The sequence below is a fragment of the Dunckerocampus dactyliophorus genome, chromosome 9 (genome assembly GCF_027744805.1).
Source record: "Dunckerocampus dactyliophorus isolate RoL2022-P2 chromosome 9, RoL_Ddac_1.1, whole genome shotgun sequence".
NCBI lineage: Eukaryota > Metazoa > Chordata > Actinopteri > Syngnathiformes > Syngnathidae > Dunckerocampus > Dunckerocampus dactyliophorus.
Genome location: NC_072827.1, coordinates 20,250,085 through 20,266,712, shown reverse-complemented (window position 1 = coordinate 20,266,712; position 16,628 = coordinate 20,250,085). Strand labels below are relative to the sequence as shown.

Sequence of the window (16,628 nt, the reverse complement as noted above, 5' to 3'; positions counted from 1 at the left end):
GACTTTAATTAGGATGTACGATTTAAGATTTTTGGATTGGTTAATTTATTGTAATATTTTCAATTTGAAAAAAACGAGCAAAAATTTAATGAATTCTGAATTAACTTAAACTAACCAATAGCGTAAATTAATGAGGTAACAGTTGAATGTATTTCTTTTTCATTGTGAATGGCTTTCGGCCGTTTCTAACGCCCTCGTGTGGTCACCTATGTGAAGACATGGCTTGGGTTAACTGTGCAGGCTTCTTCTTCTTCTTCTTGTTATAATTTTAAACAAAATACAGTACATTAAAATAGAATGTTACAAGTCAGTACAGTTATATACTAAAAATGATTAACCAAACCACAACATTAAACGTGTTTCGGTACATACAGGTAGGCTACGACATGTACTAGACTGTGAACTATTACTATAAAATATGAAATAAGAATGCAGTTCTGCATCTATTAAAAAAGAAAAGAGCCTCCTTCCAAGTCCTCGGTGGTTAATATGACGACTGGTGCAGTTTAATCCTAATCCTCATTTGATCTCATTTATGGGATAAACTACTAAAGGCCTCATGTTTGCACATGCAAAAGAAGCAAGAAGGAAGTCAAATATGATATTCTGAGTAAAAAATTATATACAAATACCACAATCAGCTGAGATGACTAATCATTGAAGTAAAACTGTTGTTTCCAAGATATTAATCATACCTATTTGCGTTGAAAATGCTGTAATAATTATGACACACATGATAAAACCTATTGATGTCAGCGCTGGGAGGCTAAAAGGATTAAGGAGTTAGTAAATGAATCACATACTGTAGATAGACGCCGCATCGAGTGGGTTTGTCCTACTGCTGCGATACGTCAACGTCGCCGCCATATTGGATGTGTCGAGGCTGCTCTGTAAAAGAATGCAAGTAAATGTACTTACTTTCATAAAGCGCCTTTCTACAAAGACTTTGAAGTTAACTCCTCTCGGTTATACCTTCACACACGCACTAATCTAATCTACGCCATCCGTTGATCTATTTTACGGCAGCAATATAGTCGCCCCCGACTCCCAAACATGTTAAGATTTGAGAAATTATATTTGTATCAAATCCACGTCACTTCCTCCTTTAGCAAATTTTTACGACATCGAGTCTGCGACGTCACGTGGTGTGGTAGTTATTATTTTTTCAATGTATGAACATAAATGTTCAATAACCATACTTCATATATGTATTATATTAGGGGTTGTTTTATTAGTGATTATTTTTATTAAAAGAGTTCATTAGCATGTGGATGTTAAATATTTATCAAAATATGAAATTCTAACTATTGTAAATAATAGTTATATTTTTAAGATGTCTTTGTTTTGGCTGAAAATAGTGCCACTGAAATAAAAACCAAAAAAGTGCTTTTTACTCACATTAAAATTCAAATTTTTAAAAAGAAAATTTGGCTTTTGAGAAGTTTTAATTTGTATTTATTTTATGCATTTATTGACCAGTTAAATACTTGGACATGAAGTAATGTGGCGTGTGTCTGACACGACTGGCCAGCAGAGGACGTCAAAGAGCCTGATTGGAAAGATTTAAGATGATTGAACACTATAAAATGAGTCAAATAAAAATACATTTTAAAAAATGCACTAAATTCTTAGTTTGCTTTGACTTTAATGAAGGGAGAACACCGCGATTGGACGGAATTAAACCGACCGTGACTTCACGCGGTGATGGCTTGAAGAATTGACCCAATCTGTCAGTCAGTGTGAGATTCCATTATTCTTGGAAGAGGATTAACAGGAAGTCCACGAGGAAAAGTTTCCTCCGAGCGAGCGAGAGAGAGAGAGAGAGCGAGAGAGAGAGACAAACAAAGAAGCTTGTATAAATCCAGCGTGATATTACAGGAACATTACAGGAGATTCAAATAGACCACATTGAAGAAACACCTCACACTGACTGACGCCACTGACGCCGGCCGCCATCTTTTTATAGTCCACCTGACCACTTTGCCAAAAAAAAAAATCCTGTGGGGGAGTGTGTAAAATTGGGGAGGGAGCGGGGGATAATGGCAGTGCAGGTGTGCTCCAGTAAAGATGCAGCATGTCGCAAATAAAAAAAAAAGAAAAAACAAAAGTTCTGGATGCTGGAGGCTTAGCTTAGGTTATCCTAGCTGCACTCCTCGCAGTTGCAAGCCAGGATGTATCTGTAGGTGGCGGTTATGCGAGTGCCGCCGGCGCACCGCAGCCGCACGGCCTTGAGCTTGGAGGTGTGCGGCCGGCAGCAGGAGCAGGTGCTCTTGAAGGGCTGCTTCAACACCGCACTGAAGGAGATGAGCGGGTCGGAGCGCGTGGTCAGGCTGCAGTGGCCCTCGCAGCGCGCCAGCAGAACCATCTGGAAGAAGAGTGGACGCATACATTAGAAAAGATGTCAATAGTCAATAGAAGTGCTTTGACGTTGGTCGATTTATACGCAGTTATTTGATGATGTCACAATAACCACAAATATGCTGCAGTGTGGGGAAAAAAAATCCACAATATTTGTAAAAAAAAAATATATATATATATAACAAGACGCAATTAATCAATGACACACAAGTGACAGAATTCTTAATGGTCATTGATTAGTCTTGAATTTCATATTCTACCTAGCAACAATTGGCCATGCAAACAACCAATGAATGATTAAAAAAAATTGCCACAGTTCTTTTATTTTCTAATTAATTTTTTATATTTTTATTTTATTTTAAAATGATTTATTCTTTCTTTTTTTATTATTTGTATTTATTTTTGTATTTATATATGTGTTTAACCAGAGGTGTTTTATTATTTGTGTGATGAATTAGGCAAGTCGTCATGATAACCCCCTGCTTGGATTGGCAGAAGGCGGTGCTGTTTTCATTCCACGTGGTCGTCACACGAGAGGAATTGACAGGCTGAGCCTCAGCTGGGCCAAAGACAAACGGTCTTAAAGTGGCGACGACACGCCTGCACTACACTGTGTGTGTGTGTGTGTGTGTGTGTGTGTCCCAGACAGGCCTTTGTCAAAGTGGGAACACGGGTGGCGACACACAGCAGCTGACAGACAAACATGACACAGGAGTCTGTTTAGGGAGGCGACATGAATGCAACGACAACGCCGCCCTGACGGACACGCCACTAATCAGGCAAGCGTTGGCGCGTCGTGCACGCGACTTTGCCTCACTTAGCTTTGACAGACTCTCAAGCCAAGGGGAAAGGCTCATGTCAAAGACGTGACAACACGTGGCAGAGCGTGACCCTCCGTCTCACGCCAAGAGTGAGTCGTCTGTCTCGGTGGCTATCTCTATTTGCAGGTGCAAGGCTGCGGGCTGGGAGATTCCCATTTTGTTGTTCCAAGACAGAGCTTCTTTTTCTCAGCCTTGAAACAGAAAAAAAGGAGCTTATGAGGTTGAATATAAACAAAGAAAAACATGTATGACAACGGCAATTAACTCTTTTGACCGTCAGCAGTCCTGATGGCAAACTTCCTACTTTGATGTAGTCTCCTTTGCAAACCATGTCAATTCTTCTTAACCTCCTGACACCCAGCAATGCATTTTTGTCCTCTTTAAGGAACAGGCGGTTCACAGCCTTATTTCGAATGCAAAATCACTCTAATCTGAAGCACAAAACTGTAGCGCTGTGGCAAGTACATGCCAGGCTTTCCAGTGATACTGTATGTCATGGATCCCCAACCCCCAAATGACCCACGGCCCGGTCATTTGGTACCGGGCCGCACAGAAAGAAAAAATAATTTACATGATGTTTTATTTTGAAAAGTGTCCGGATTCTCTGTTACATCCGTCTCACTTGACGCATGTCCATTGTGCTAACTTTCTCTCGCAACACAGATAGACTACTACTGTATTTTTACCATTTTTCTTTGACCTCATATTTGGTGTCAAATGCTGATACTATGTGGGAATGCATAAAGGTACGTTTTGATGACTTATTGAGTGCTAATGTGCACATTTGTCTCAAGTGAATTCATGCTAGCACACTGCCTTTACCACACACGTCAAACAGCGATGTAATCTCCAGAGATACTGTAAGATAAATTAGATTGCTATAATGTACGAACCCCAAACCCCCCCCCCCCCCTGTCAATTTTCTTTTCATAATATTATGACTCCATTCTCATAATATTTTGACATTATTCCAACAGTATTCTAACTTTTCCCCAACCTAATTTTCCAAAATGTACAACTTTTGTTGTTTGTTTCTCATAATACTACAGCTTTAAAAAAATAACATATATTTTCTTTAATATTTCAACTTTATGCTCCTAAAATGACATTTGCTCTCATAATATTACAGGTTTCTTCCCGTAAAGGTGCGACAATATTTCTCATTAGAACACAACTTCTTTCTCTTCATATTTTGACTTTCTTCTTGTAAAATTCCAGCTGTTATTTTCCATTTCTGCTGTTTAAAAAAAAAAAAACTCCAACTATTTAAACTTTCTTCTTGTAAATTTTCCTCTTGTAATTAAGACTTTATTCCCATAATATTTTGACTTTATACTTGTAACATAAACTTTTCCGCAACCTAATTTTCCAAAAATTACAACTTTATATGTTGTTTCGTCTCTCATAACATTAAAACTTACTATCTTTTCTTAATATTTCAGCTTTATGCTACTAAAATAACATTATATTTCCTCCATAATATTACAACATTATTGTCATAAAATTACGACCTTTTCTCATCAGATTACAATTTTGTTTCTCAAATATTTGATCTATATTCCTTGCTATTTTAATTTTTGCTGTTGTTGGGTTTTTTTCTTCACATTTTCTTGTTAAATGATATTTTTAGAATGTGCCCCGGGGGCCGCACTTAAGACACCGCTGGTCTTGTCAATATTTTGAAGTGGTTTTGGTAACTACTTCATTCGTAATTCATACTGAAAATAACACACGGAGATGCCCCAGCGGAGATTCGAACCCAGGTCTTGCCGATCTCCTGACTGTGCGGCCCGGTAGCGTTATTAAAGGAAATATAATTGATGTATTGGTCCTTTAGCACCTGTCTGACAGCAGCTCACCCACAACCCAAATGAGGCCAAGCGGTATAGAAAATGGATGGATGGATGGATGGCTGGCATGCCAGCTGTTAGCGTAGAATCTGTGTCATAATCATTGTTATTGAAACATAAATATTAGCATTATTTATATACTGATAAATAATCAATACAAGCCCAGCAAAAGTATTGTAAACTGTGGCAATTCGGGGAGATTTGCTAGGATCTCAGTCAAAGACACACACACTGGGAACATTTTGCTCTATAAAAAGATTACAAGCTTATTGTATTCATTCAGAGCACTAGTTGGTGGATTTGCGAGCTTCATTTCTTTTAAAAGTCAAGTTTCATATGAATAGTGGTTACCTGAAGTTTTCACTTGTATGACACTGAAGAAAGTTAAACATGTTACTAAAAAGATTGCCTGTACAGTTACTAAAGGTTTATGATGGCGAAAGGTTGACCCTGGAGCACATTTTTTCTGTTTCCTTTGTGAAAATAGTTTCCAAATCAAGACGTGTGAAGGTTAGCACAATATATGTTGCATGTTTCAGCCTTAATACCTCAATGACTCAACTTTAGGTGCATGTATGTCTAAAACCTGTCAGAAGATATTTAAATGCATATTTGTAGACTAACAAATAATATCAGTGACAGTGGGGGTGTTGTTTTTAATGGACACCATTAGCTCAAATTAGCAATTGGCTCATAAAATGCTATTAATAGTCATCAATGATAATAATCTAACAAATAAACGCTTCTACCATAAGACAAAGAACTGCTGCGTGCAGTCACCCCCAGCCAACTTCTTAGAATACCGTGATAGAAATCGCCAACTCCCACTGCGAGTGTCTGCCCGCACGCGTTAGCTCAGGCGTTGTTGCGGCCACCTGCTCGATAAGCTCGCAGACAAAATATTTTTAAAAAGGCCACCAAACACCTGAATGCTCACACTCCCAAGACCAAAACGGAGTCTGTTGGAGTTACAACAAAAGGAAAAGAAAACTGTTATTTGTACAACATGGCCATTCTTGGTAAAGCAGGGACGTCCAAACTTTTTCCACCGAGGGCTGCAAATGGAAAAGTCAAAGGATGCGAGGGCCATTTTATTTTGTAAAAAGGCTAAAAATAAAAAAAGACGTTATATATATATATATATATATATATATATATATATATATATATATATATATATATATATATATATATATATATATTTAAAGACAAAACTTTACGTTAGCTTTGTATTTAGGTGACAAAGCGTATTATTATTGACCGCGGGCCAATGAGAAACAAGCTGCCGGCCGTAGTTTGGACGCTCCTAGGATAAAAGGACAACATGATGACGATTTAAAAAAAACAAAACAGCATAGGCATTACCATAAATGCTCTAAAATAGCAAGGGCTTGTATTTACTTAACGCACAAAGAGGACGCAACGTTAATGTAAACAAAAAAGTTAAAAAACTAACTTCTTTTTTTTTTTTTAATAAATGATTTTTTCTAAATAAATGGTTTGGAGTGCATGAGAAAGTGGAAAAGGAAATCGTAGCTCTCTTTGGCCAAATGGTCATTTATATGTTGCACAAAACAGCAGCAACAGAACCAATGTTGTCATAGCGCCAAGGAGCAAACTGCTCAGTCAGCATTAATAGCGCTGATGAGTTCAATATAAATGCAAACAGTGCGGCAAGTGTAGCGCAACTGACATTTCAAAGCACACGGATAGGACAAAAGCTTTTGATCCAATGAATCACAACATCCTAATCACAAAACTAAAAAGGCAAAGCTTCACAGGGTTAGTTTTGAGCTGGGTTAAAAGCTACTTAGCAAACTGGAAGCAATTTGTGAAGATAGGAGAATACACATCTGCAAGTGTAAACATACAGTGCGGCGTACCCCAGGGGTCAATACTGGGACCAAAACTGTTCAACCTATACGTTAATGACATTTGCAGACGATGCTACAGCATTTTGTTCCGGAAACAGTACACAAGTCACAGACGAAATGACTATACTAAAACCATGGTTTGATAAAAAGACTATTCCTGGACTTACGGGGCAGGGTGGAGAGCGCCTGCCATCCCCCTGCCTGTTCTTGGAGCGTACCTGCTTGTCGTGTGCTGATTAGATGAGAGGGCATTTAACCTCAAGCCTGTAGTGGCTCGGATCCTCTTTGTTGCTCCTGTGCATTGGTTCCTCTCTTTCTGATGGGTCAGTGGGAGTTGTGCCCGTGACGGCTTTTGGGGTGGCTGTTTGTGCAGAGGTCACCTGGTGTAACCACTACTGTGCTTTTGTGGGTGAGTTCTATGCGCTTCTTGGCTTTTTCATGCCTCCGCACCGTGCGCACTCGGCACTGATGAGATGAGATTTGCTTTCCATTTCCAGCCTCACCGCGGTTCGTGCAGTGGTTGGTGCTCGGGTAGGCAGCAGGCCTCCCTCATTTGATCGATTTGGTTGTGCTCCGCTGTCCTAACACTGTCTTTGCGTTAGCGTGTGTCTTTGTGTGCGCGTTAATGTGCGTCTTGTTGGAGGGCGGGAGCGCGCCTCTGTTAGGGTCTCGAGACTGGTGCTTCTTCTTTCTGGTAAGTTGCTGCTTTTGCGTTTTATTAAATTATAATCATATTGGTCTCTTAACTGGGGTGTATTTTCACCACAGCGGGACCAAGCTGCACCTCCCGCATTAGCTGGGCACCCCACTCCTAGACAACCAATCGCTGGCCATGGCCGACCTAACTCCGCCCACAACTGTTGGTCCTGAATCAGCCTATCACCATCCTACTATGACTTTTGTCACTTGATATACAGGACAGCCAGTGTAACATTCAGCTGACATACATAGACATACACTCCGACAATACTCCAAGCTTTGTTTACACCACATTGCACACGGCTTGTGCGCAGGCTACAAGATCCCTGAAGTGACACAAGAGACGGACGCCGCTTTTACAATAGCAAGCTACCAAGCTAACTACTTAGCCTCCAATTTACAGTATTTATTCTAAACTTAAAGGAAAACAGAATTTTTTTGAATGTTTTCCACAATCCTTATGTGAGACATGAACACATGTCTTTCTCTTTTCTGTGCATTCTAAAAATATAAAAACAGCTAAGAAGAGGCAGGTAATGGAACACACCTAATCCGCCGAGAAATCCCGCTATTAAAACGTGTCCAAAAACCTCCAACAACGTTTTAGGGTTTTGTATACAAGCTGTAACCATGAAGTAAAAGGTACATTCCTGATAACATGTAATACTTACAGTATTTTGACATATTTTGGTCATTTTAAGCATTACCGGAACTTCCTTCCTGGGCGCATTGATCTCACACAGCAAAATAGAAACGAACGTTACACCTACGTTTCCAAACTCAAAAACAAAAACACCGCACTGTGGCGGCAGCTCCAATATGTAGCGTTACCTTTCTGTAGTGGCCTCAAGCATTCTGAACGCAGCGCTGACGCACTGCGGGCAAGAGTGTGGTGAAGCGAGTTGCTAGCCGGCTAGTAGCTAAAAAGCAGAGGATGTACTGCTTGAGACTGCTCAAGAAGTTCAACCTGCCGAAAGGAACTGCTAACAACTTTCTTCAATGCAATAATACAGTTTCCCTGCACTTCCATCACAGTTTGGTTTGGCTACGCTACCAAATTGGACAATAGCAGACTGCAACGGACAGTCAGGTACGCATAGAAAACCATCGGGACCAGCCTGACCTCCAAAGAGGAACTGTACCGATCCAGAGCCAAGAAAAGGGCAAGCAACACCTCTGCGGACTGCTCACAACCAGCCCACAAAATGTAATAAAATGTATGTACTACTTATTATTTATCCATATTTATATTACCAGCCACTGCCATTTGCACTCAATACTGTTCTGGACATAACACTGTGAATTTGTAACCTGTAATATTGCAAATACATTATAATTGTTATAATCATTCTATAACATTCCATGTAAATATCCATCCATTTTCTATGCCGCTTCTTCTCATTAGGGTCGCGGGGGTACGCTGGAGCCTATTCCAGCTGACTTTGGGCGACAGGCGGGGTACACCCTGGACTGGTCGCCAGCCAATGGCAGGGCACATATAGACAAACAACCATTCACACTCACATCCATACCTATGGACAATTTAGAGTCACCAATTAACCTAACATGCATGTTTTTGGAATGTGGGAGGAAACCGGAGTACCCGGAGAAAACCCACGCACGCACGGGGAGAACATGCAAACTCCACACAGAAATGCCCAAGGGAGATTCTAACCCAGGTCTTCCCGATGTCCAGACTGTGACTGCGTGGCCAACATGCTAACCGCTAGGCCACCGTGCGGCCCTCCATGTAAATATGTATAGTAATATTCTCCATCGTCTATTACTTTACTTTGTAACAAAGAGTGATGTTGACCGGAGTTAAATGATGAAGTGTCTATAAAGCTGATTCTGATTCTGAAGTTGTAATGTAAAGACACCCAGAGAACACAATACTGATGACTTGTCTTTTTTGACAATATATGTTGACTATATTTTTTCCCAGTAATAGGCCATAGTCAACCTAGAAACAGTGAGCATTTATTAATTAATTTGTGAAGAAACCGCGACAGAGTGAGGGAGCGATGTTTGAACAGCGATGTAGCGAGGAACGACTGTGCTTATGGTAAGTGACTTGCCAGACTGTCAGATGGAACTGCTTTGACCGACTGGAGGTTCTATTCCAACATTTTTTTCAGCATAAATCCACAAATGCAATAGGTTTTGATCGGATCTTCCCCCAGACTTATCCCTTGGCCCAAACCACATCCTTCCACAGAACTTGTTCAAAATCTGCCTTGTAGTTTGTCTGGGCAAATTGAGCGACAAACCATAAAGCAGAAAAAACATAACCTCCTAATGTTCCATGATATATATTTGCAAGAGAAACTAAATGACGCTTGGCCGTGTTGGCAGGAGCTGTGGGACGCTCGGAACAAAAGGTTTTCCCAATATTTCAGCAGCCAAGTGGACTGATTCTGTTACCTTCAACAACTTTACCAAAAAGCAGCGCGTGACCACAGCGCAGTGGATCATCTTCCAAAGTTGTAATTCACCACGTCATTCCTTGTGTCTTACCTTGGAGTTGCACTTGTAAATGGGGTGGGCGATGGTCTCTACAAAGTGATGCCTCATGCAGCGTTGGGGGTCCGAGTCGCCGAGCTTGTTGTCACTGGCCTTGTTACTGCTGGCAGACTGGACCAGGCTCAGCAGGGGGCAACACATGAGGACCAGAAGGAGGCTAGAGGGGGGGACCACGATGATGGAAGGTTTCATGGTGGGGCCACCCTCAGGCTCTGGGTCCTTACAAGGAGTTCCAACACTGCTGTACAGATGGTTCCTCCAAGTTGGCTTGGGTTTTCTGCACAACTTGGACCTCAGGGTGTCATAAATGATGATAGCCTTCCTCTCAGTTACTGCTTACTGCTTGTACAGTAAAAAGTCAAGGCCATGGAGATGTAGCGCCAAGCTTGGAAGGGCGTGCTTTGTAAGGCCTCTCCATCTCTTATCCTCTTGGTCGGCCTGGTAGCGTCTAAGAGTGGACAAAGAAACTTCAGATAAAGTAGACCATTAAGGACATTTCCGTGAAACTTGGTGAATAGAATTCACGTGTCTACTAAGGACCTATTAAAAGACCCATATGATAGGATTTTTCAGCAAATTTTAATACATATCAGAGGTGCCACAATAGTCTGTTTGAAGTGTGTTGTTCAAAATCTAACCTTGATGCTGGAATTTAGGCAGTTTAAAAGCCCTCCTCGGAGCACGCCATTTTGTGTGTCTGTAGTTTTAATGCTAATGAGCTGTGTTTGTACACGCCTGTCTCCAGCAGAGTGTGCGTCTCCAAGAAAAGCGTTGCCAACTTTGTCGCTAAATCTGGCAAATTTCTTGACAACAAATTTTCTCAAAAACAATTAGCAACAAATCTAGCGATTTTTTCATGCCGTCGTTGGAGACTTTTCTGGTATTTGGAGACTTAATAGTGAAAGCACGTATTGTTCTGCAGTTTCTGTCCTCACTGAGCAGCAGTGGGAGCTGCTGAGCGGTCCAGCCCGCCCCAAAGCAGTCACAAGTGGTCAGTGCACAGTCAGCTCCCGTGGCACACTGAGAGCATAGTGGAGCTCTACTACATCCCTGCACATCCAAAGTGCAAATGACTCACTCACGTGTGCATGAGGCGCAATTTACAACATAAATGTTTCTTAATCTTGATTAAATTATTACTTATGACACTCACGCCTCATTCGGACTCGGTCACATATCTGTCAGTGTGTCTGAGGGTGTGATGGGAGAATGTTGTGTGATAAATTAAACAAGTACAGGTAGGCCTGCCTGCAAGATAAAGGGTGGAGGTTGGAGGCGAGTCCGGATGTAATTATTACACTGTCTACACTTTGAGAGGCGCTGGCCGAGATAAAATATTAAAGTTATTTTATTTTGATGAAGTGATGGCCAATTTTAAATGACCAAACCAAGAATGAAGGTGAATCAAGGTGTCTTTACAAGGACACCAAGGACAGTAGAGTTAACAGGAGTGTCGATTTTGCATCCACTTCCGTATTATGGCCTGTGTGGGTTTGGCCGCCATGATGGTGAGCAGAATCCAGAAACACTGCATTGTAAACATGTCCTCGGCACACTGCTGAGCCATCGCTCTAATAGACGTTCCAAAAGACCAGATTTGTCATTTTTTCAAGTTCCCCCAAAACAAAGACAGGTATGTGTCATAAAAATGTTATTTACAACAAGACTGGTTGTTGTAAATAAACAGGACAGTGAACAAGACTCACAACATGTAGATTTTGTAGGAGTCCCGCACAATGTAGCTTTAAGATCATTTGTTTCTCTGGGTGATTCGTTGAATTAATGACAAGTCAGTGATGATAATGATTTAGATTATAGTCTATAACAGGGGTCACCAACGTGGTGCCCGCGGGCACCTGGTAGCCCCCCACGACCACATGAGGTGCCCGCAAGCCTGCTTTTCATTCAGGTTTTCAGTTAATAATGACAGAACAGTAGAAAGAAATGCATTCTGAAATACAAAATGTGAGTTGTGGACACCAGCATTTTGTTAATGTTCTGGTAAAGCAAGCATATTCACTTTGTTTGGGTTTAAAATAAGCTCTGAAAATAAATGTTACAAAAATGAGTAGCTCTTGGCCATTTTCACTTTGTAAAAGTAGCTCTCACAAGGAAAAAAGTTGGTGACCCCTGGTCTATAAAATATATTAACAATGTCATTATTGAAATAAATGTTGCATTGTGTAAATACTTCCAGTTAAATATCCATATACAATAATATATACTTTACTTTACTGTATATATACTTTTAAACCTGTTGTTCCTTATGGACATGAAAAAATAACCAGATTTGAACTTACTGGAATGGTAATTCATGGATTAGTGGAATGGTAATGAATGAGGCCATGTGTGGTCCTACCCGCACTTGCAGGTTATTTAGTTAGATTGTTATCGTTTAATTATATACATACTGAACAATATATAATCATAATAATGTTGCTTGTTAAGCCTTAGTAACACTGTAAAGAAGGAAATAAATATTTTCTAATTTATTTTGATTATTATATAATTATTTTATTAATGAAAAACGATTATTATTTATTATTTTGTATGTTTACATTGTTAAACATTAGTAACATTGAAAAAGTAGGAAAAAGTTTCTTTCAACCTGCTGCTCAGGTTGTAGGTCTACCTGTAGGTCACATTTCTGCAGTATAATGGATTTTTACACATTCATATACAGTATATACAGTATATATGTATATACACATTGTGTTCAGTAAATAACATTCATCCATTTGATCAAAGTGTACGCACACCGTATAACTATTTTATACTCAGCTCAGAGCTCGTGAATAGTTTGTACACTGTTGTCCACCTAGCCCCACCCACCTCTCTTGCATGGTCTTCACGTTCTGGTCTTCTGTTCCATTCTTTTGCGGCCGAGTCGGCAGTCCTGTTGTTAACTCTAACGGGTTCATCTAGCTAGGTGCAGGTCAGAGGTGATATCACGGTCATGAGGGAGGAGGTTTTCCTTCATGACATCATGAATACCCGAAACCTCAAAAGCGAGTGCCTGAGCGCCTCTTCTTTCAAAAGTGGAGTAGACAAGTGAGAGAGATGATCGAGTTGGTGTTCATAAATAGGCTCTAAGGACAGATATTACTGTTAGGACATCATTACAAGATCATTTTTGCATCGTAAGTAACTTTAATTTTTGGTGTGAATGGATGGGAATAAAAATGTGGATATTAGAAGTTAGTTTTACTCGTCGCCTATTGTTCTAAGTGGTCCCAGCAGGAAAGTTGCAATAACCCAGTGTTATGAAGTAATTACACAAGTAAGTGGTTATTTGTTTTATTTTATACATGCATTGTGAGTTTAATGGTTAGCAATCCTTTGTGTTGACAGTTGTCATTTGCTGTGTTCACTATCCACAAACAATTGATGCATTGCCAAAACTGTCATCTCCTTACTCCGACACCGCCCCCCCATGCTGTACGCCCACATGCTGCACACACGTAGACACTCACGTCCGTGCTTTTATTGCAGAGAGCGAAACCTAAGCCATGCGCAAACAGCCCGCAGGCCCTTTCCTCTCGTCGGGAAAAGACTTTTTCATTAAAACAAATTACATCCCCCAACAAAAAGTCAAGCAGCATATTTATGAAGGGGGTCTTTTTTTCCCCTCAATCTCAGTTTTTACCATGCTCTTGACAATTGTGTTGGCATTAAGCGGCAGGTTGCAGTTAGTTTTGCTGAGGCTGCTCTGCTAATAGGCAATGTGTTGTGAATTAGAAAGGTGGGAGGGGCGTGTATGTCTTGGGGTCAAGGGGCATAAGGAGCAGGCATAAAGACTCAAGTTTAAGGTAAAAAAAACATATTAAAACTAGTCTGTAGACTAATGGTAGATTTGTAGAAACCTTGTCCACTTTATAAGCAATCTTAAGTGTAAGAAGAAGCTAAACACTGTGTGAAAGAGGCAAGAGACTAAACACAGCAGAGTTTATGGCGTACATTCCAATAATTTCTTCTGTTATTATAACATTTTGCAGACAAAGTGAATTTCCATGAAGTAGGATTCCTTATTTATAAATGAAATACTTTTTAACATTACTAGAGCCCTCTAGACATGAACTAACACCCCTATAGTCACCTTTACACTCATATTACCCAATATAGTAGACAAAATAGAAAATAACAGAAGATAAGCTATTTAAGACATAAATAAAGTTGTGTGTTATTATTATTATTATTAGGAATTTTTAGCTCTTATTGTGCCTGTGAGATAATTCAAACCTGCAATACAATGATATGATATGATATGATATGATATGATATGATATGATAATTTGCTTTATGCTTTTGTCAGGTTACATAAATATTATTATATATAAACATTTTATATACGCAGTATATTATCCATCCATCCATTTCCTATACCGCTTCTCCTCACTAGGGTCGCAGGGGCACGCCGACTTCGGGCGAGAGGCGGGGCACACCCTGGACTGGTCGCCAGCCAATTGCAGGGCAGTATATAAAATATAAAATATGTATACGGTATATAAAATATATTATATATAATATGTGTGTGTATTATACTGTAATAATAAATAATTCACACACACAAACATATGTGTGTGCATTGTACTGGAAGACAAAGGGTTAACTGGGTTTCTTGCTCGAGTATTGATGGCATTTATCACCAATTCTGTAATGATACTGCAACCTACAAGTACGATGTGTGTGGTCCAATCAAAAGCGAGCAAATGTGGTTGTTCATTGCGTAGCCTTCTAGCTTTACATATCGTGATTTGAGGACTATTGTTTTCTTACTAAGGGCAATACCAACACCTTATGTGTAGGGTTCGGATCGTTTGCAAACCCAAAGTCCTGAGGTTGTTGAACTGCACCTGAGGGACCATTAAATCCTTCTCCAAAATAGTTTATGCGTCCTTTATTTGCCCGTACGAGGGCTTACTAAGGTATTTAAAGTATAATGTTATTGCGAGTGAGAGAATGTGAGTGTTTAGAAAAGCATATCGTTGGCCTTTTTTTATGAATGCTCCCTGCTGTGACTCCCATCTCATTGATTTCCCCCTCCGAGCCAGTTAACATGAAACCGTAATAACACCTCGTTCCCTAATTCTTCCAATTCAACTTCTGTTTTTCGACCTTAGCGCTCAGCTCGAGGGGAAAGGGAGTAACTGTGCGGCCTGTTAAAATGAACACTTCAGTGATGTTGTTGAACATGTGCTGCGAGGGTTTTACGTAGATTACAGCCAATACCTATCAGCACCTTTGGCGCTGCTGACACCTCGACGTGAACCGCCTTGAATTCTGTGCTAGTGTTGTTTTCCATGTATAACTCGATGGAATGATCACTGCTTGGGGAATGGCCGTTTCACACCAAAATGGCTGCCTTCCTGTGCATGTTTGGGCATGGCTTCCTGAGACATTTTTGTACATCTACTCACACTTGACACGCATGACTTTTATGATACTCGGTGAAACTTTCTGCGGGGTGCTAGTGAGGCAATTTTTAAGGCTCACCCCCGTAAGACGTAGGCTACATTTTCAACAGGGTGAACACGGCTGCTAAATATCACAGGTTTTGGAGTCTGGGAAAGCCCTTAATATGTGATTCATTTGACCTAAGAATGGCATTAAAGCAATTTCAAGGGGCCTACACTGCTTGCTGCTGAGCCTTGATTGACCTCTCCACAGAAACCCGCTACCGCCCTCCCTGTGTGCATAACGTACGTGCCCTATGGCTTTTAAGTGCCCATGAAGTGCACAAGACGACAGACGACCGCTTCATTACAAGTCGTGAAAACTGGAAACCAAACGCTACTCAGACGCTGAATTGTTTCTGACCCCTGCTTGTCTAGCTGTAATTGGACTTAGCTCACGTTTACTTTGAAGAACCGAGTGAGAGCCAATTTAAGCCAAAATTAAAAAGAACAGAAGACTCTCCAGACTCATTTGCGTAGTTCACTTACAAGGAGTGTCAAACAGGGCACCAAAGCATCGAGAGAAAACAACACTTTTGCTATTCAATTTAATACTGTTAGTGCTTATCACTAGGTCAACAATGTAGCTTGTTGCGATTCAGAAGCTTTTTTTGTGACACTGACTAATGTTATATGCTAACACTGTGTTTTGGGCAAAATATTAAATGGTCAAAAATGTACCGCTGTTACAATTAAGAAGCATCTTTTTGTGACACTTGCAGGCTGGCTAGCGCTACTGTTGAAAACATCTCAAACATTTCACAACAAACACTTTTAGTAGGTTGCTTACTGACTAAATCCATCTTGTTCATGGATGTTTGTTCTCTGTGGAGCAGCCTCAAGGCCCGGTGAGTCCTCCCCTCCCTGTGTTTTCCCTGCTCCCGCTCGCCTTGGACTCAGATTTATGGAGCCCAGGCTGTTCACAAAACGGCAGCTGGACCCCCCTCACAGTTGGTTTTGTTGTATCAAAACTAACCCGGTCACCTTGGTGTCCTTTCTGCTTTCATTTACACAAAGCTCTAGGTTGGCAGCCCCGCTTGCTGCGTAGAA

The 16,628-nt window shown here is 40.5% G+C and overlaps 2 protein-coding genes across 9 annotated transcripts in view; both read right to left on the bottom strand.

The window, feature by feature from the left end:
* The window catches only part of mao (monoamine oxidase), a 39,999-nt gene extending 38,933 nt beyond the window's left edge, over positions 1-1,066 (bottom strand). Inside the window, exons 1-2 of one of the 2 annotated variants that reach the window (XM_054786812.1) lie at positions 973-1,066; positions 804-888 (exon numbers count right to left, since the gene is read on the bottom strand). In XM_054786812.1, coding sequence (XP_054642787.1) covers positions 804-821 — 18 coding nt within the window. In that variant the 5' untranslated portion in view covers positions 822-888; positions 973-1,066. The remainder of the gene's footprint in view (positions 1-803; positions 889-972) is intronic. The other variant, XM_054786811.1, reaches the window with a different exon arrangement.
* A 358-nt stretch (positions 1,067-1,424) lies between these two features.
* Positions 1,425-16,628, bottom strand: part of ndp (norrin cystine knot growth factor NDP) — a 36,066-nt gene continuing 20,862 nt past the window's right edge. For all 7 annotated transcript variants that reach the window (XM_054786816.1, XM_054786813.1, XM_054786817.1 and 4 more), the window contains 2 exons: positions 10,120-10,573; positions 1,425-2,365 (listed from right to left, as the gene is read on the bottom strand). In XM_054786816.1, the coding sequence (XP_054642791.1) occupies positions 2,141-2,365; positions 10,120-10,317 (423 nt within the window). In that variant the 5' untranslated portion in view covers positions 10,318-10,573 and the 3' untranslated portion in view covers positions 1,425-2,140. The remainder of the gene's footprint in view (positions 2,366-10,119; positions 10,574-16,628) is intronic.